At 42.7% G+C, this 21458-nt stretch overlaps 1 protein-coding gene across 1 annotated transcript; it reads left to right on the forward strand.

Annotated features, from left to right (window-relative positions):
• Positions 1-166: 166 nt before the first annotated feature.
• On the forward strand, positions 167-20291 carry stag2a (STAG2 cohesin complex component a). Its single transcript, XM_062536836.1, has 34 exons — positions 167-377; positions 2128-2251; positions 2472-2550; positions 2790-2945; positions 3061-3157; positions 3244-3320; positions 3442-3646; positions 3842-3993; positions 4099-4172; positions 4321-4444; positions 4727-4825; positions 5601-5680; positions 7464-7571; positions 8307-8415; positions 8920-9037; positions 9304-9407; positions 9651-9743; positions 9856-9945; positions 10505-10708; positions 11002-11072; positions 11195-11282; positions 11539-11619; positions 11965-12057; positions 12244-12415; positions 12675-12814; positions 12963-13064; positions 13188-13336; positions 13544-13672; positions 13937-14145; positions 14508-14742; positions 15401-15511; positions 15826-15952; positions 16159-16236; positions 16624-20291. The coding sequence occupies exons 2-34, from the start codon at positions 2208-2210 to the stop codon at positions 16645-16647; spliced, it is 3822 nt and encodes a 1273-aa protein (XP_062392820.1). The 5' UTR covers positions 167-377; positions 2128-2207; the 3' UTR covers positions 16648-20291.
• Positions 20292-21458: the final 1167 nt, after the last annotated feature.

Genomic DNA, 21458 nt, shown 5'->3' on the forward strand with positions numbered 1-21458 from the left:
CATTACACATATCACATCACATGTATATTTACATCAGATCGCGAAGCACTGTCATTTGAATTGTACATTGTAGCAAAACTTAGTTTGTTCACTCTGGACTCTGATCCAGACGTTCCGTGTGTTATACTCAGTCTGACCTGCTGGTGGTGCGTTTGTGAAACAGGAGTCGTCTATCTGTCGAAAATACAATTTGTACCATGCCAGCACAGGAGAAAGTAGTCCAATAATTTAACCAGTTCTGCTTACACGAATGTATCTCGCACGTGCGCGTGACAATCAATGCCTCGTTTTCAGAATAATTCTATTCTGTGGATAAGTGTCATTTCTGGATTATTTTTGATTGATTCGTGTAGCTAACGTTGTTTGATTGTAACGAGGTAAGTTGTAAAATGGCGGATACAGTGCTTTGAGTTTGTTGATTTTATTACTGCCACCGAAGTGTTAAGACCGATCTCTGGTTCTCAGAATGATAAATAATAGAATGCACATTTTTTGTTGACGGGAGCAACAGCGATTGCTGGCGCTGTAGCAATAGCTGCCGAGTAAGCTAACTAGTGGCGCTATGCTAGCAACTTAGCTAGCTTGCTAGCGAAGTTGGTGACAGCTGCAAGATAACGTTAGCTATCTATCAGTAACTAGCTAACGTTTGCGTACTTTGTACATGGCTCGCAAACGTTTGTTTTAGCTAGACGTGCGTTTCCGCATGTGACCATTTCACCATGTAACGCCGTCTATTCGTTTGCAAACTTAAATAGCTGTGTCTGTTCAATTGCTTTTGGCGTCTAGCTGGCCAGCTAACGCAGAGAACACCGAATTACAAGCTACACAATGTTAGCTATTATTATGGTTAGCTTCAGTGTTTACGGAAGAGACTCGATGTAGCTACCGGACTGGGCAGCTAGCTACTTTGGAAACCCAGTGCTCTTTAGCTAACGTTACAACTTGCTAATACGCCACCAAAATAAACAAATATCTACAAATCCAGCCAGAAACTGATAGCTTAGTTTTCTACCTGGGTGAGAACTCAGTGGTTGGTAGTAGACGTTTTAAATCAGCATATCAAACCAACATTTAACGTTTGTTGACTGACACTTTTAACACCGAGTTTGTAGTGTTAGCTGATGTTACAGGCGATGATAAACTTAGTGCTTTGAGGGATTTGGTAGATGGGTTCTTGCTGCCATTGCTAATACTCAACAGCTTAACCACAGGGCAGTTTCTGTTCGGACGGCTAACCAGGTGTTAAGTTAGTGTGTTAAATGTATAAAGCCCCATACCGTTTACTATTCAACGATTGTAAACGCGCTTGGATTAAACCAGGCGTGGACCTGAGAGGCAAACTAGAAAAGGCCTGAAGGTCTATGTGGAGTACGAATACAGCAAAAAGGCGACATTATCGTCTAAAACAGTGGTGCTCTACCTGGGATCAGACCCCCACGGTGTCCCCATAATAATAGTGCAGTATTTGCGGACTAATATTTTTTTTATAAGTACATGGTTTTAGAAATAGTCACGATGATGTAGTCCTCCGTAGCTGTGTTTGTTGCATTAACTGTGCGTTGTTGTTGATGGTCAAGAAAGGCTGTTATGAACATGATGTTCCATGCATTCGCAACAACTGTAACAGTTGGCCTGAGGGGATGGCTTCTCAAAAAAGTGTAATTTTACTCCAACTCAAGACTCCAACCTAAATCTAATTTAAAAGCACTGCAGCAAAGTCAGAATTGAATTTATTTTGTCTAGGCAAAAATCAAAAGTAGGCTCTGCACTCTGTATTAGAAGCTCCCAGAAACTTTAATTCAAAAGTGCAGGTAGTGCAGGAAGAGGGTGTGGTTGGTGGCAGACTGATTATTCTGGGGGACTGCCACTCACAAAAGGTTGCTAAAAACAAATCAATAAAATAATGCATTTTAATTCTTTACACTTGGTAATAACAATGTAGCAGTAGCGATGTGAACAGCCTGTGTAATTCTTAATCACATTTGAAACTAGGAGTGCTTTAACACACACCCAATAAATATGTTGTTTACAATTTGATTGTCTTTATGAGTGTTACACAATTTTCACAATTTATTTATAGTCTAGTCAACTGGTGACATTCATTGTCATGTTTTTTTTCCCCCTCAGTTCTCTAGAATCGTTAGAGGTGCTAGCTGAAGAGGGGACATCTTCAAGTGCTAAACTGGGAAGCAGAAAATGTTAAAGAAATGATAGAGGCACAGGAGCTCCATTCAGACTTTCACTTCCCTCAGTAAGTATAACTTTTGATGAACGTATGAAACTGACAGATTCATGGTGGGCTATGGAAAGTTTGCTTACTGCTGTCTTCTGTGCTATTCCAACTTTAACTTTCTGTAACTCACGCCAGTAGACCGTGATGAGACAGTAAAGCTGGCACAAGTGACGAAGTTGGAGGTTTTGTTATTCAACTGACACTTATAGATTCAATGACCACGCAATTCTTTTCACAGGGAAGCTGATACTCAGCTATCCTCTGACACCGATCTTGAGGATCCGGAGGGGCGCAATGCAAAGCTCGGGAAAGCAAAGGTAACTAACTTACCTGTTGACTTTTGAATCTCCTCTTTGTTTGTCATCAGCAGTTTTGTGTGACCTGAAATTTGCCAAAGACTTAATTTTAGGACTCTTGTTACTGTGAAAAAAAGAGTTGTGAAGCACTTTGGGTCAGCGGCTGTTGTTTTAAATGTGCTATATAAATAAAGTGACTTGACTTGAAGAGTCTTTATCCATAACATACTCATTGTCTGTTCTGTTTTGAATGTGCCCAGGTGCCCAGGCAGGGGAAGAAGGGGGCCGGCGAGAAGGGCAAGGGCTCAGCGGGAAAAGGTGGCGGGCAGAACAGAGTCAACGGCCACCACCAAGAGAATGGCATGGAGAACCTGACCCTTTTTGAGGTGGTCAAATTGGGAAAGAGTGCCATGCAGGTCAGCATGCCTTGCGCTTATACTGTATATGCAACACCGTTATGCTCACGCTTACTTTGTCGATGCTACTAGCTAGAGATATGAATCTCATGGCACTTTTTCTGTCTTTGTGCAGTCTGTAGTAGATGACTGGATTGAGGCGTACAAAAATGACAGAGACACTGCACTGCTGGAGCTTATCAACTTCTTCATCCAGTGTTCGGGCTGCAAAGGTAAGTCAAACGCGTAGCTGGTTCCTCGGCTTTAGTTGTTTTGGACATACTGTACATTTTTACATACATTTATTTTGTTGTTGCAGGTGCTGTGAGCTCGGAAATGTTCAGACACATGCAGAACTCAGAGATCATCCGAAAGATGACGGAAGAGTTTGATGAGGTGCTTACACCCTCTAAATGTTTGCTTAAGGGCATGTACAATATGTATTGTGTGTTGACATTTAAAATGGTTTCAGAAAGTTGTTGACTTATATTTATTTTTCGCTTTCTCATGACTCTAGGACAGCGGAGATTATCCACTGACCATGGCAGGGCCACAATGGAAGAAGTTTAAGACAAATTTCTGTGAGTTCATCGGAGTTCTAGTGCGGCAGTGTCAGTACAGCACCATCTATGACGAGTACATGATGGACACGATCATCTCGCTGCTGACTGGCCTGTCTGACTCCCAGGTCCGAGCCTTCAGGCACACCAGCACGCTAGCAGGTGAGAATTCGCTTTATGTGTGGAAATCTTCTCACTCAACACCTTGAACAGGAACAAAGGCTGCACCTTGTTAAAAAAAAAAAAAAAAAAACAGACATTTGATCCATCTTGCTGCACGGCATACGGATGTAGTGTGAGTAAGAGGATTTCTCTGGCTAATTGTTGCGTGCTTTGCTTTGCCTTGTGTGCTCGCAGCAATGAAGCTGATGACCGCTTTAGTGAATGTAGCCCTAAACCTCAGCATCAACATGGACAACACCCAGAGACAGTATGAGGCTGAGCGAAACAAAACCATCGGAAAGCGGTCTGTGGAACGAGTGGAGCTACTGTTCCAAAAGCGCAAAGAGGTATTTATACAGATAGCAGATCTTAAAACTGATTCAAAAAGCTGCAAATCTTTAAAAAGTTTCTCTTTCCATAATTTGTTCTGACACACTTTCATTTACTTTCAGCTTCACGAAAATCAAGATGAAATTGAAAATATGATGAACGCTATCTTCAAAGGTGTTTTTATACACCGTTATCGGTGCGTTGCCCAACCTTATTATTGATTTAATATGTTTTATTGAATAGCATATAGTATTAGAATATACATTAAGAGTATGCAGTGCAGTATTTTTTCGGTATTACGTTGTACTACATTTTTGAGGTTATATTCCTGTCTGTCCCTCCAGTGATGCAATAGCAGAGATCAGAGCCATTTGTATTGAGGAGATCGGCGTTTGGATGAAGATGTACAGTGATGCATTTCTGAATGACAGCTACCTGAAATACGTCGGCTGGACGTTGCATGACAAGGTAACCAATAATGCTGGATAATTAGATAGATATTCACCGCTGTTTGCGCCATAGATTTCTTTGCCTTTTCCTCAACAGCGATTTGTGTTTGCATTTTCAAGTTACTGTCCCAGTGAAAAAGCCAAGTTTTCAGGAAAATCTGAGAAAATGTTGCGTCACTGTGATTTGAGGGCAGTGCAACTGTAAGTGACACTCTCCCTCTCTCTCTCCCTCTCTCTTTCCCTCTCTTTCTTTCTCTCTTCCTTTCATCCTCTGTGTCCTCCTACTCTCCTCCTGTCACAGCAAGGTGAGGTGCGTCTGAAGTGTCTAACGGCCCTGCAGGGTTTGTATTATAACCGGGAACTCAACAGTCGTCTAGAGCTTTTCACCAGTCGCTTCAAGGTGAGAAGCAGACACTCATATCTACACGCACACAACACACAGATATACAGGTGCCTGTGCTAACGTACATGCTATTGATTTGTGTAGATAGACATTTCCTTGCCTGATTCAGCACTGTTAGGTGTGGAAGGCTGACTAATAAATTGGTCCGCGTTCATAGACATGTACAGACAGTGTAAGACAAACAGAGCCAAGTGAACTTTGACCTCAAAACACCAGAACATGGTACAGTTAAAGAACATGCAGACTGTTACCGTAGGGTTGTGCACTTTAGGTAAAATATTGACTTTTAAAAGCTTTCACAGACGTTGATGCAGAGAGGGTAAATAGATTACTATGCTGTCATGTAGTTATTCATAACGTCCTAGGAGCCCATTAAAACCAAGTCCATATTTTTGTTGAAGAACAAGAACATAAGAACATGTGCAGAGAGGAATGCAGCTATTTCACTATTATACCCACCATGAAAAATCAGTTTGCGTCAGGCACAGAACTGGCCAGGATGTTAAGGTATGCTTGAGCTACCGAACTGGGATGACCCTTGTTTTTTTTTTTAACTTGTTCCATGCAAGGGGATCCTGAGTAGGTGAGAGGTTACCTTTTGTGCAGTGCCACTTCTGTTGTTGTGGTGTGGTGTTAGATAAATACTGTTGACAGTGGATGTTAATGTCAAATATGCATATGATTGCAGTCAGAAAGCAGGGTCAGCTATCCAACACTTAACACCTACATGTGCAAAGAAGATCCAGTCCAATTTTTATTTGTTTTTTTTCAGGATCGCATTGTGTCCATGACTTTGGATAAGGAGTATGATGTGGCCGTGCAGGGTGTAAAACTCTTGACCCTGGTCCTACAGTAAGTCCAATTTGGTCCTACTTGTCTACATTGTCTACATTTAAAGGAGAACTAGAAAAGCACTCCGAGAGCGCAGCTACCTCCGTCTGCATTGTTCTTCCTAGGTTGTCATACATTTGAACCGAAACTATTCAGATCGCCACCAGGTGGCCATGCAATGCCATTGCACCACTAAGCTAAATACATAAATGCCTCTGGAATCCCGACAGAATTACGGATCAGTCCCAAAATGTAATGGTTTCTTCCTTGGGTCATGTCTGACCTTCCCTGAAAATCTCATCGAAATCCATCCATGACTTTTTGAGTTATCTTGCTAACAGACAGACAGACAAACAAACAAACAAACGCCGGTCCCCGATGAAAACATATACCTCCTTGGCGGAGGTAAATTACGGCTTGTCACATAGATCTCTGTGAACATACCCCTAGAGTGCCCCACTGTATCTGCCTGGCACCTCTAGCTGTTGGCTGCAGCAACTCGAGCTGAGTAGAACCGATTGTTTTCGGGTTTATTTGACCGACAGCAGTGTTTCCCACAGATTAGAAGGCAATGTGTGGTGGTCGCCCTAGTCTGACGGGGGGGGGGGGGGGTCATTGCATCGCCTTTTTATCGCTCTCCTTTCATATAATGTAATTTTTTTTTTTTTTTTTTTACCAAGATGTGAAGCTTGCCTTTATTTGAAACACACACATATTATGTAATTATTTACATTATATAGGCCTATACTGACATTTCTGATATTCATAACAGCAAACTTTATGCAGATTATAGCCTACTATTCATATTACAACTCCACTTCTTAAATTCAGCTGTCTGGTTGAAGCCTCAAAATATTGTAAACATAGCAGGCTAAGCTTATCATACTCTACTGGTTGGACTGTTCATTTTCCCCACATGTGTTATAAGTTTCAAGGTAAGCTAATACTTTTTCTCCTCTGGACAGGCCAGTCTTGGAGTTGAAAAACATTGGTGGTCAGTCAACTCGAATGCAATTTAATCAAATGTCTGTAGCATAGCCTACTAATGATGCTAACCGAATATAACAGTAATTTAGCTAGTGGTCGTCAATGCGTCCACGATTGTGAATGTTTTATTTGGATTAAATGTGCATGTGGAGGGCGGCTGTCCATTGTGCGCGCACGAGAGCGGGCCAAGAAGAATGAGTTTACTTCTACTGTTTGGTAATTAAGTTGCACGCATAGACTACAAAAGTTGCGGGAGAACTTTATGCTTCTACCCGAGCAGCGTCAGGTGCATCAGTGCGACCACCGACCACGCTTCCAGGGATGATCTCGTTGGTTTTCATGGAGACAGACAGCCGCGGTGTGCACAGAGTATAGGGGCTGTGCGTGTTTGTGTGTATGAGAGACAGACGCGCGAGTGACAGAGGGAGCGCAGGGAAAGGAAATGCAGCTTTACGAATGCTGCGTGTTTTTCAATAGCGTTTCAAAATAAGAATAAATAAATAAATAAATAAAAGAATAACGAGACGCAATATGTGGCGGCCGGTGCTGAATCTGTGGCGCACCGCCACAAATTTGTCTATGTGTGGGAAACACTGGACAGTATTCGGTGACCCCGAGAAACAGAGAGACCAATGTGAAAAATCACTGAAATTCTCCTTTAAGTTGAAACCATCATTTTCATTTCTGTTCTGAAAGTGAAGTGATGGACATCATTTTTGATTTTTTTTTTTTTTTTGGTGAAAAAGTAGACTTTAGCTTGTTGCTGATCTTTAGAGAATGAAGGCTGTTTCTTTGCCTGGGTGGTGATGTGTTGCAGGAGTGGTGACGAGTGCCTGACCTCTGAAGACTGTGAGAGTGTCTATCACCTGGTGTACTCGGCCCATCGGCCCCTGGCTGTGGCGGCAGGGGAGTTCCTCTACAAGAAGTGAGTTGCTGTCAAAGACAATATCCAAAAATACATCACAGGAACGGTTTATTTGAATGAAAGTGGAATGTGTTATTTATGTATTCATTTTGACTTTAAAGTTCTAGGATCATTTGATATAATATGTTGTTGGCTGTCATCATCTTTAGTCCTGATGTACTGTAATTTGACTTAAAAATGAGGGAAAGCTGACCTCTACAGGTCAGATTATTATAGCTGGTTGGCTTGGTGATTCCGACAGTAGCATTAAAGGCACCCTTAACAGTTTTTTGACCATAACGTAACGTTTCCCACATAATTTGGATTGCATATTTAGCATTATTGCACGAGTGGGAGTGTTGTTGTTGGGCTATATCGCCACGGTTGTGGTGGTCTAACAGCAAGTATAACTCCACACTTAGTTTAAATTTAGTTGTTGCGCTTCTCTGCCAGAGGAGGACCCTGAGAGCAAATCTTGTTAAGGGTTCCTTTAAACCTAGCTAAAGAAACAAAGCGTATGCTTATGTTGGCAGCAGTGACAAATATTTAAGTATATTTTCATATATTTCAAATTGAAAGGGTAAAAGATCTCTTAAGGCCAAGAAATCCAATGTGAAAACATCTACTGAACAACCACAAGCCCCATGAGAGCAAGCAAAGGGCACATTTGCCACCCCTGCCCTAGGTTAATCTATAGTGACTCAGGCCCGTTTCAGTGTTCAGTGTGTCTGTCTAATAGTAAGCGTTGTGTTCTAGGTTGTTTAGCAATCGCAGTCCCGAGGAAGATGGCATGCCCAGAAGGGGAAGACAGAGTCGCAATGCAAATCTCATCAAGACTACAGTTTTCTTCTTCTTGGAGAGTGAGGTACACAGACCATGGCTTTCTACTTGTAACTTGTACTGTATGTCTAACATCTGAATGTATCCATAGGCATGTACTTTAAATAAAACCACTGCAAAAGTAAGGCATACAGACATGGCAATGTTTCAGTTGGAAAAAGCTCAAATTTGACAAGTTTCGATTGCTGTTACAAATGGATATTATAACAGATTACTGAAAGATTACACCATCGCATCCAGTTGAATAAAGATTACATTTGGGTTTAGCTCAAATGTGTTGTGTCGTTGGTGTCAAGTGTTTATAACAATGTTTACTCCAGAGAGCCAGTCAGGCAGATTATCAGTAAGCCTGTGTGTAAGCAAAGGCAAATAGTGTCTTTGTGTTTCTGTATATGTCTATTTGATGGTCCTCTGGTCCTGCATGAGGGAGTGATGGATTTGATGGGTGTGTGTGTGTGTGTGTCTGTGTCTGTGTGTGTGTGTGTGTGTGTGTGTGTGTGTGTGTGTGTGTGTGTGTGTGTGTCTGCAGCTCCATGAGCACGGGGCGTACCTGGTGGACAGCCTGTGGGACTGTGCGTCGGACCTGCTGAAGGACTGGGAGAGCATGATCAGCCTTCTGCTGGACGAGCCCTTCCCAGGAGAGGAAGGTATGAAGGACTAAGACCTCCGTCACGGCTAATGGCTAAAAAAGCTCCACACTGGATTTAACCAGAGAGGAGCACCCAGCACCCAGCCAGCGGCCCCAATAGCTTTTATTAACCTGTTTCCCCTGTTAAAAGTGTAGATGATTCACAGATACACAACAGATGTCCAGACTTGCATTACTGAAGTCTAGTTTGGTCTGCAGTTGTTATGCCTGGCAGATGTTGTCACTTAGTTTGTAACACTGTGTGTTTGTAAAATCTGTGTGCAGAGCTGACGGACCGACAGGAAACGGCTCTGATTGAGATCATGCTGAGTGCCGTTCGCCAAGCCTGTGAGTGCCACCCACCTGTGGGCAGAGGAAGTGGCAAGAGGGTGAGCCTCAACACACACACACATGCACACACACACACACACACACACACACACACACTCTCATACAGATCAGCATAGACATCTACTGTATGCCTTTGAACTCTCATGCACATTCTCCATGAATCTTATCAAATCTCATGTACTTCCATAGATACACAATGATATGAGCACACACTCTCTCATACACACTGCTGTGTTGTGAATAAATTTGGCATTTCTCATGCTTTTTCAAATCTCATGCAGGTTCTCACAGCCAAAGAAAAAAAAACTCAGCTGGACGATCGGACAAGAATCACAGAGATGTTTGCTGTTGCTCTTCCATTGTTACTAGCAAAGGTATGTTACAACAATAAGTACAAATGTTGTAGTTATAACAATAAGTAACAATGTTGTAGTTTCACCTTCCATATGCAGACAGAAACTCTACATGCTCCCTTTTGGCTTTCAGTATTCGGTGGACGCAGCCAAGTTAACCAACCTGCTGCAGCTGCCCCAGTACTTTGAGCTGGAGATCTTCACCACTGGCAGATTGGAGAAGGTAAGTTATCAACATGGTCCTGCTGACCTAAGTAAAGCAGAACTTAGACATGGACATTTCTGTGCTGATAGCTTATGTAAATGGTACATTACATTATGGAACATTATTGTCAACACTTGGATACACTTATACCTACGGGAACTGATGGTGTGATAAAATTTAAGATTGCTCTTTAAAATTGTTGTTTGATCAATTACGGAACATCACCGTAGCTCTAACTCATAACTCTAGCCATCATAAATTATTGTCAACAGAGTGTCAACAGATTTGATTAATATAGCAGCCCATCCAACTAAAGTGCGACTCATCATGAAGTCATGAGTATGTTTTTTTTTTTTTTTTTTAAGTATATTTTTTTGGCTTTTATGCCTTTAATGATAGGATAGTAGAGAGAGACAGGAAGTGAGTGGGAGAGAGCGTTGGGGTGGGATCTGGAAAGGACCACGGGACGGGAATCGAACCCGTGTCCCCGGCGTGCGGCCCAGGTGCCCCAGTCAGTCGCGCCACTGCTGGGGCCAATGAGTATGTTTGAGTGAGTGCCTGTTGTGTGTTCCTGCAGCACTTGGAGTCTCTGCTCCGTCAGATCCGCGAGGTGGTGGAGAAGCACACGGAGACGGACGTGCTGGAGGCCTGCTCCAAAACCTTCCATGCCCTCTCCAACGAGGAGTTCACCATCTTCAACCGCGTGGATATCGCGCGCAGTCAGCTCCTGGACGAACAGGTTGACAAGCTCAACCGTCTGCTGGAGGAGTTCTTACAGGAGGTGCGTCGTTATGTTGTGTTCATCTGTTTGGATTAGTTTTGTCAATGAGATAGACATTTTTGTGCTAATATGAAAGTAAGTGTGATCGACCAGTCTTCAGCATAGAGGGTTGGTGTAACTCCAGATTTTACACAAAATAATGTATGCCAGGATCAGTTGATCTACTGAATGATGGCATATTTGCTGGTTGGTTTGGTGCTGTTTGATTGTAATAGCAAGCTGGAGACACACTTGCCCTTTAAGATTAAGGTTAGCAACCCTTGGAATAAAACTTGTTTGTCTCTCTTAAATAGGGGGAGGAGACTGATGAAGATGATGCATATCAGGTCTTGTCTACACTGAAAAGAATCACAGCCTTCCATAAGTAAGACCACATCACATATCGTACAGCTCTTGCATACTCTGTTCTTCCTCAAGTGAGCTTTTCCTGGTTGTGTTGGGAGATGTTGTGTGAATCTAACCCATGCTCTCCCGCTTGTGTCGCAGCGCTCATGACCTCTCAAGGTGGGACCTCTTCACCAACCTCTACAGACTCCTCAACACTGGTCTGCAGAACGGGGACATGCCACAGCAGGTACAGTCCTTCACAAATCCTTGAACCTTTCTCCTAATGATTCAGTTGTTCATTTATGCATGTACGAGAGTATGGTAGGCATCTCTTGCCATAGCAGCACCATTTTTTCTTTTTTTCCCTCTGAACCAACCATCTGTTTATGTTTATGGGTTCCACATTGAGTAACGATGAATTGTGTATTGTGATGAGAGAACTTGAATTCTGTGTAATTCTCTACAAAAACATGCTTTGACACAGAATGATTTTGATTTTTCAGATTGTGATACATGCCTTGCAGTGCACACATTTTTCCATTCTGTGGCAACTCGCCAAGGTCTCCAAAGGCACTGCAAAACAGGTAATATTGTGATAAAGACTACAAGTAATATTCCTCAAATTCCTTAATCCCAAAATATCCGTTAACAGATCCCAGATATCTATTTTTTATTTTTATTTTTATTTATTTCGTTTTAATTAGGGACCATGTACAATTTCAAACATAAATGTTGCCATTTCATGTATTGTACCAGAGTTAGCCTAGGGCTAATTTACATCTGAATTCCCTGGCAGGACATAATAAAATGCTGGCTATGCCAGTGTGTCTCCCACATTTCAATGGCAGTTTTCAATTCATAACATTTCAGCATTGCCCTCTGTCAAACACCCTTGTTTTTGTCTTTCTTTGTCGTCCTCGTGTGCCCAGAATGACATGGTCAATCTGAGGAAGCAGATGAGAGCCTTCTGCCTGATGTGCCAGCGGTACCTCACCAGCGTCAACACAGCGGTAAAAGAGCAGGTCAGTCAAACCTCTCTCTCTCTCTTTCTCTCTCTCTCTCTCTCTCTCTCTCTCTCTCTCTCTCTCTCTCTCTCTCTCTCTCTCTCTCTCTGCAACCAGCCACCTTACACACTGAATTCCAAACTCCCTGTCGGGTCCCCTCGTGCCTTCGTCTAACCCGGCGTTGTTGCGCGTTCTCCTCGGCAGGCCTTCACCATCCTGTGCGACGTGCTGATGGTGTTCAGCCACCAGATCGTGTCGGCCGGCCGCGAGGCCCTGGAGCCGCTCATCTACAACCCGGACTCGTCCCTGCAGGCCGAGCTGCTCAGCTTCATCCAGGACCACGTGTTTGTCTACCTGGACGAAGAACCCAGCACAGGTCCGACCCCAGTTGCATAGCGCAGTTAGGAAATCCTGAGAGGAAGTAGAACATGATATGGATATTGGTTGTGTGGAAGATCAATAATTGAAGTTATTTATTGAAGAGTCTATTTTATTTTAGTCTTATCTGAACTTATCTGGCTCCGACAGAAGATTTTTTTCAAAAAAGTTGTAGGATCAACACAACATTGATGTTGGATGTTGAGCTTCAAATCTTGTGGCTGGCTGGCTGACATGCTTGTGCCTTTTTAATCCAGATGATCAGCGGTATGACGAGGTGTGGAAAATCGAAGCTCTTCACAAAAGAAGGAACCTTCTGGCTGCGTACTGCAAACTCATCATTTACAACGTGGTGGAGATGAGCACTGGAGCCGACATCTTCAAACAGTACATGAGGGTAAGGACCAGCCAAGTGGACACCTCCGTTCCATTCTCATAATTGTATTCATTTTATAACGCAATCAGAAACACAATGGAAACACAATGAATCTGTGGTTTGTTGGGGCTGTGTAAGTAAGAAGTTGCGTGCGTTTCTTCCTGTCCAGTACTACAATGACTACGGTGACATCATCAAAGAGACCATGAGCAGAACCAGGCAAATCGACAAGGTCCAGTGTGCCAAAACGCTCATCCTCAGTCTCCAGCAGGTAACGCAATTCTCCCGCACATGTTGGCCATGCATTTCCTTTGACGTTTGGGAGTCAGAGGTGATTTCAAAGGCAAGATCGGTCTGACGCTTTGTTTTTCGTTTTTCGTCCTCTTTGCCGCAGCTCTTTCACGAGATGCTGTCCGAGCTGGGCATCAACATTGACCGCTCGTCGGCCGCGTTCTGTGGCATTAAGGAGCTCGCCAGGCGCTTCTCTCTCACCTTTGGACTGGACCAGGTCAAGACCAGGGACGCCATCGCCATGCTTCACAAGTAAATACACCTCCACGCACCTGTTCTCATTATAATCTGCAGTAGAGACGTATCCGTGCACAGGTATATTTGTACAAGTTTAAATGAGCATAGTGATGCCGATACTGTGGGTTTCTCATTATGAAACCTGTGAAGCCACAGCGAAAGCTAGCGTGTGTGTGTGTGTGTGTGTGTGTGCGCGCGCTTATATGTGTGTATGTGTTTCAGGGACGGTATTGAGTTCGCCTTCAAAGAGCCCAGTCCACAGGGAGAGGGAAATCCTCCACTACACTTGCCTTTCCTCGACATCCTCAGTGAATTTTCCTCCAAACTGTTGCGCCAGGACAAGAAGACTGTGTAAGCGGCCTCTCCCTCTTTATTTCTCACTCTATATTTTTACTGTGAAGCATGAAATGTATGTTCCGTGTGTGTGTGTGTGTGTGTGTGTGTGTGTGTGTGTGTTTGTTTGTTTGTTTTAATGGTCTGTGCTCCATACAGCTGTGCAGGAGTGCCTTATCACAGTTCAGATATGTGTGTGTGTGTGTGTGTGTGTGTGTGTGTGTGTGTGTGTGTGTGTGTGTGTTAATGGTCCCTGTTTTAATGCCGTGTGCTGCTGTGCAGGCACCTGTACCTGGAGCGCTTCATGACGTTCCAGATGGCTCTGCAGAGGGAGGACTGCTGGCTGCCGCTCATCTCCTACCGCAACTCTCTGCAGGCGGGCGCCGACGACGACACCATGTCCGTCATCAGCGGCATCAGCAGCCGCGGCTCCACGCGCAGCAAAAAGAGCAAAGCGCCCTCAGTCACTAGCAAGAGGAAACTACCGGAAGGTGTGTGTGTGTGTGTGTGTGTGTGTGTGTGTGTGTGTGTGTGTTTCCATGAGTGAGAAAAAGATTGTATTGAAAAAAGATGATAATTGTGTAATAAGTCTTTGACCGATCTGGTTATCTCATGGAATACCTTTAATCTATGACCTCTAGCTTTGATTTGTTGTTCTGTATTTCTCTATTGCACTCTTCTGTTTTCTTTCATCAATGTCTCTTGGATGTTCTACCTATGTGCATGTGTTTTTCTCTGTATGTGTGGTTGTGTGTGTGTGTGTGTGTGTGTGTGTGCGCATGCATATGTGCTCACCCTCTCTCTCTCTCCCTCTCTCTCCCTCCTTCTCTCTCCCCCCCGTCCCCCTGAGCAGAGGAGGGCAGCTGCAGCAGCACGGACACGGCCATGTGGCTGAACCGCGAGCAGGGCGCCCAGACGCCGGTCATGCTGCCGTCGCCGCACCTCACCTCCACCGTGCTGCGCGAGCCCAAGAAGCTGCGGCAGGAGGAGGCCGGCGCCGGCGCCTACGTCTACGCCATGGCCAACGAGCACCAGCCGCAGGCCCCCCTGACCCCGCACAGCCAGCCGCAGCCCGCCATGGACTACAAGTAAGGACCCCCTCAGGGCACAGGTGCTAGGAAACACACACAAGCCCACGAATGGCTTTTGAAGAGTTTCCATTCCTTTTTTTTTTGGGGGGGGGGGGGGGGGGGGGGTGGTTATGCTTTTATTGATAGTTACAGTGAAGAGTGAGAGGAAGTGAACGGGAGAGAGAATAGGGGTGGGATCAGGAAAGGACCACGGGGTGGGAATCGAACCTGGGTCGCCAGCGCGCACCAGCCAGTTGCGGCACAGCTAGGGCCGAGTCCACCATTCCTGCACGTATCTCTGCTGTGCAGTATCCACCAGAACTATAGTCCATGCTTGCCATTTTCACAGATAAGCACAAATACACAGATTGTTTTGTGATAGCACTGTCATTGATAAGCACAAATACACAGATTGTTTTGTGATAGCACTGTCATCGATAAGCACAAATACACAGATTGTTTTGTGATAGCACTGTCATCAGAAAACGCACCGCAGAGAGAGGACAAGACTGTCAAACCAGTCAATCCCTTTTTGTGTCGGAGCAGAATTCTGTTTATGCCCTATTGTTGTCATGGCAATTGTGCCAGCGTGCTCCCGTGGCCACATGTCTTCATTGTGTGCACGAGATGTGAGCGTTGTTGTGAGTTTTGTTGTGTGCTCTGTGTCCGTAAACAGCTCCCAGGTCACATGGATGCTGGCCCAGAGACAGCAGGCCGAGGCCAGGCAGCAGCACGAGAGAGCCAGCATGCACTACGCCAAGATGAGGAGTCACATGCAGCATGCCATGTAAGAGACCACGCCACACACACACACACACACACACACACACACACACACACACACACACACACACACACACAATTCTTTTTGAACTTCAGGATTAGTGTGGAGATTGTGAACAAAAATTACCGGAAGTTATAGTTCATCCGTTCATTAGAACAAAACAGTGATTTTAATAGATGCCAAGGGTACTTTGGATGCTTAAGAATTGTGGGTGTGGGTGTGACTGACATGGAGAATCTATTATACTTTATAACTTTATCTGTTACTGATTTGAATGCTAGGGGCACTATAAAGAATTGTGTTTATTCTATTTGTAGCCGACGTGGAACTGGCTTAATGGAAGATGACGAGGAGCCCATAGTGGAGGATGTGATGATGTCATCAGAGGATCGACTAGAGGACCTGAATGAGGGGATGGACTTTGACACTATGGACATTGACCTGGTATGATTCATTCAATTCAACTGAGTGGTTTTTGTGTCGAGTTACATCAGCGCAATATTGGTCACGTTGAATGAAACATTACTGAAATTCTTTAAATAACAAGTCCCCCTAAAATATTCCAGTTTACTGAAAGGTATATGTGAGTCATGAAGGGAGTTTGAAGGTGTCAACTAAAACTGTTCTCCTTTTTTTCTGATCCTTCTCAGCCTCCATCCAAAAACCGTAGAGAGAGGACAGAACTCAAACCTGACTACTTTGATCCATCCTCCATCATGGATGACTCAGTAAGTTTTCAGCTGTCAATCAGTTTGTCACCTCCTCTACTCTGGGGTTCCTTTGAAGTTTTACATTTAGATTTCCTCATCTTGGCCAGTATACATTTTTAATATGTTGTTCACTCAAGATGTCCATCATATGTAGCAGTCATAGTATAGGATATGTATGATATTTTTCCATTTGGTTTTATTCATAAAGAGCCATAACATAGCGAGTCATATATACATTACAGCCAGGTATACCTTGATGTATATGGTTTGTGTATACGATTCCAGAATGATCTCTAGACTTAACAGGAATGCACCCAGCACCTCATCTCCTGAGCATGGGTGCTAGGAGCAGAGTGCTTGGAGCAGAGTGAGTGGTGTCTGAACTTTATCTTTCTTTTTGTTCAGGTCCTCAATGTCTCCATGTTTTAAGCTCAAACGCGTGGAGGAATGAAGGGAGGCAGCACACAGTTTGCTTTGTTACAGAGAAGAAGAAAAAACTTTTTGGAGCCTGAGACTCCGTCTTCGTAGAGAATCATTGGGCATTTCGGTGATGCTGGACTTGATACACATGAGAGACAGCTTGAGCTGCCTCTTGGGTGATAACCTTACACTCGTTAACTTTTTTGCCAATCTGTGAGTAAGCTTCTGTCCTACTCTTGTAAACAAGTAGTTGGTATATTCATTTCTTACACAAGGCATGGCATGTAGCCATAGACATCAAATCTATTTACAGCAAGAAAAATGTGAAATGTCTTGGTCAGAAAAATCCTTTCCACGAAATGTAATATATGGAGTTCTCTCTCAATCATGGTATTTTTTAAATGAAAAATTTAATTGGTCTGCTTTTTTAACAGATAGAGGACTTTGATTTATAGATATTTTGTAATGACAATCAGATGTAAATCAGTACTTTATAAATGTGTTATTACTCAAGATGAGAGAACCCTTTTCCCTTCGAGTTTCTTCTTTGGGATACTGGGTCTGAGGTCCAGGGTATCTCAACATTTCATGAACATTTATCATTACCTCTTTCTTTAGCTGATAAAGGTTGATGCTTCCTATCATTTCCTGCAAGTCTAACACAGCTTTTTAAGGTTGCCCTTCTGCCTTCTGTTAACACATAAATTGTGTTTTGTTTTGTATGTTAGAATCCCAGTACCATCAGCTTGTTGGTAGTGTGAGGGGAGCTGAGAGTAAAATAGCCTGCTAGAAGAGGGAATTCCGTCACTGGTGTGTTTTGTACAATACTCCACGTACAGTACTGATCTGATGTCTGAGATATGACGTTGACCAAGGACGACCATTGGGTGTAGTGATAGGGGAATTGTGGTGGCGAAGCACTGATGTCTTTAATATTTAATTGCATTTATTTAACACAGTTGGCATTTTAGAATACAAGCCCACATGCTTTGGTGGATCGGGGTGAGGGTGTTTGGGGTAGCAGAGGATCTATTCACTTAAAGTGATATTCCAGCACTAGACTCAAGAAACGTTATTTTGTTCAGTGTTCATAGTTGTTTGAAATGGTTCTGTGGTGTTTTTATCCACTGCGTGGCTTTAGTTAGGTGTTTAAGTTTGAGACGGCACAACCCCATAAGGCTCCCAGCTGGAATCAATCTAAGACCACAAATTGCTTGAAATTTAGAAAATGTTTTCAAAACGTCTAAAAGCAGCAACAGCATATTCCTTCGATAGTTGGATTATCACAGCCATTTTAAAATGGAGACCAGGTAATACAGTAGGTTGAATGTATGTTTTTTTTTTTCTTTTTTTCCCCTTCCAATTAGCCTGAGATTGTTTGCTGCTCTGCTCTGCACTGTTGGAATGTTGTGGTCAGTGACCAGAATGTGAACTTGAATGTGGTAGTAGGTAAACATGTGCGGCAGCAGCAGCAGCACTTGTCTCCCAGGACTGGATGGAACTTTTGCACTTAGTGCCGTGGGTTCAGTCTGCGCACACAGCTCGGTGAAATTTGCGGTCTTGAAGTGCGCTGAAAATGAGTGCACATAAGGCGAGGCCCATACAAGCTTTTAATCTTCAGTTCACCCCCCAACTTTCACATGTCTGGGTACTTTTAGCCTCGCCCTCAAGACACGTTGGATCGGTCTGGAAAGTTACATCGTAAATGTTTCTCACACATTTAGGCCACGTTTCTCCATGGTCCTCTCCAGATGTTCACGCTAAAGTTCTTACAGTTCTTTGACTGCACCGGTTCAGAAACGTATTTTGATGTTCCATGGAAACCATGGGGAGGATCGGTGGACTAGGAGGACTGCTAGCTTGGTTTCCCCAGACCCACTCACTTCGTGAAGAGAGTCTGGGTGCTCAATATTGGGAAATGTTTCCAATACTACCATTGTAATGGGTCTAGATTTTTAACTTTGAAATCATTGGTCCTTCCAAACCAATCACATTGATCTGGGATGCCTAGCATTACTTCCTACTTCGCCTAACCATAACAAACTGGCCAACTTGGCAGTCAGGAAACAACATATTTACCTTTGCTGTGTAAATGTACACATTCTCCCGCTGCTACTACTGTTTACCACTGCCACTTTCGATTTCGAAACTAACGTCAATCCCTCTCGTCACTGATTGGCCTGCCATCCTGGTGGCTGAGGGAAATGTAAATGCATTAAGAGGAACCACGACTAGTATCTCAGTGAAATGTAAATGAGCTGAGAAACTAGGTGGGCATGGCCAGGCTAGAGGACTGTACCTTTCATGAAAATTCTGAAGCATTTGACCAAAAACACCCCAAAACTGTATTAATCAACTCTTGACTGTTGAACAGAGTACGTTTTCTTGAGGCTTTATGTTGAAATATCACTTTAACTTACCTCCGAAATGTAAAGTTTGAGCTATTCAGAGATGTTTTAGTTATATTACCATCATCTCTTGTTTATTGCCCTGTTTTATGAATAAGAAAATGCGCTTGGTAAAGAATGTTTCTAGAAAAAAAGAAAAAAAAAAGATTGATTTTGAAATCCTGGTATTATAATATATTATTATATATCCTGAAATGTATAATTTTATATTATATTGTTTAAGTGTGTGATATAATGTGAATTGGTGCTGATTTCATGTTTGTTCATTTATTTTATGTTTTAAATCTAAAGTTTTAGAAAAAACGTGAACCTAGAACCTTTTGGAGTTCTTCAGCTGTTCTTTGTAGCAAAACCAACCGTTTTTCACCAAGAGCTCTCACTCTCCTGATAGAGGGTTTTTACTTTGTAGAATGCTTTAGAGGCACAAAGAACCTCCCCACCCCACCCCACCTCAACCCCCCCAAAAAGGAACAAGAAGTTCTGCGCAGCATAGGTCCTACACAACTCCTCTTGCTTCATAAGGAACTCTTGAAGAACCCCATATGTTAAGAGTGTAGATTCAGGTTCACTAGAAGCTAGAATGTAAGCATACAGCTGAACTGCCTGACATTGAAATCACATTCAACATTTATTTTTGTTTCTGTTGTATTTTGTCATTAGTATTTGTTTCATGTTTGACAAATCTCTTGTCCCCTTTTTTCCTCTGTATATTTTTGGCTCGCCTATTCCCAATGTGCTTGTCATGGTTCAAGTTTTTTTCCCCCTTTCTTTGCTTGTGGATGGGGTGTGGGGTGGGTGTAGACTTGTGAATATTGAGTTAGTGTGTTTCAAATGTCTGACTTGGCTGAAATAGATCTATTTTCTAAAGCAAGCATCTGACCTCAAAGAGGCAGACTTGAAACCCTGAATTGCTGAGCGTGTGTGTGTGTGCGCGTGTGTGTGTGTGTGTGTTTTAGTTTGGACAAAATCTTTTTTTTGTGTATGTGTTTTCACCCAGAGTGAAATACTGGTATGTTCTATTTTTTATCCCTTACCTTCATTTCCATTGAACTGCTGAACGTCCGTGTATGTGTATACAGATACATGCATATGTCTGTATAAACATACACATATAATATATTAAACTGTACATAAACTCAGCTGTTTTGTATTTCTATTTACAAAGCGTCCACTATACCATCTCTGGTTTGTATTTATGTTTGGCCACGGTGACTTTTTGAGCAGAATAAAACCCCTACATTGTGATGATTTTAATGTTTGGATTTTTGTGGCCATCTTGCATTTTCTGTTGCTCTGTGACTGTGTTGCATATAACATTTATTGTGTTGTATTACAGTGGTATAATACAATGACTCAGACTTGTAATGAAAAGATAGTAACGTGAAACAGTTTTGTTTCCACTTAACTGGAGGTGTGGCAAAGAATTCTTGCTACATCTGATAAGAATATATCTTTCTTTTACTCTAGGCATACTGGAAAGATGGGAGATTGTATCATTTGTCTTGTTTGGTTGATAATCTGGTTGATCTAAATATCTTTCAGGTATTTCTGTAGGCCTACAGCCTGTATGAATATTAGTTGTGCACTCAGGAGCATGCGTCTTCCCTATGATATCTTTACTTTTTACTTTTATATGAATTTACCCAATACAACTTTTAGACCAATTCAGGTTATTTCATGTCTATGCTCTTTTCTTTTAATGGCCATATTCAATAGTTGTTCATTGCAGGCCCAGTGTTAGTACTATTATCATATGGCTGCTTTATGAGATTTGCCAATTGAGTCCTCTCAGTCAAGCATTCAGGGTCTTTGCTAAAGTGGGTAGGTATAATTGTCAGTCTCTCAACTCTTCAATAGGTACAGTATTATTTGTATACTCAAGCTTTTTGTAGCTGATTCTAGACACAAATCATGTTAAATGTGTGAAATGTGAAATATAAGACCCTGCTCATCCTTACCTCCACACAGCCATTATTCAACCTTCATAATTCCTGACTGACACCATGGAGGCCTGTTTTAAGCGTACATTAAAAGAACACTGCTATATTTCGTTCATTCTTAAATTGATTATTGCTGAGTACTATTACAATGGTTATGGTTAGAATCTTAAAACGTATTTGGAATTAACAAAATATTTGACTAAGATAACCTAAGTTGCATTAAACTATTTTTCAAGCGTACATCTGTGTGCCACTGTGATGATGCCATAGTTGTTTTCAGTGTCCATACCAACATTCCTTGTATTTTATTGATAGCCTATTCCATACATTTACTGCTAAAACAGAACATTTCTAGCTCACATTAAAAAAAAAAAAAAAATTAAAATGCATGTGCATGTTTATTTTGTTGAGTATGCCGGTGACACTTTATAAATCACCCACACATCATCACATTTGAGGTGAATCCTGGATC

This window comes from Sardina pilchardus, chromosome 5, assembly GCF_963854185.1.
Source record: "Sardina pilchardus chromosome 5, fSarPil1.1, whole genome shotgun sequence".
NCBI classification, from domain to species: domain Eukaryota; kingdom Metazoa; phylum Chordata; class Actinopteri; order Clupeiformes; family Clupeidae; genus Sardina; species Sardina pilchardus.

What these genes read in the sequence shown, in the direction of transcription:
- stag2a (XM_062536836.1), top strand. Translation starts at nt 2,208, where the DNA reads ATGATAGAGGCACAGGAGCTCCATTCAGACTTTCACTTCCCTCA. An exon ending in TGGGAAAGAGTGCCATGCAG is followed by an intron (nt 2,946 to 3,060) that starts GTCAGCATGCCT and finishes GTCTTTGTGCAG; the next exon opens with TCTGTAGTAGATGACTGGAT. An exon ending in GTTTTTATACACCGTTATCG is followed by an intron (nt 4,173 to 4,320) that starts GTGCGTTGCCCA and finishes CTGTCCCTCCAG; the next exon opens with TGATGCAATAGCAGAGATCA.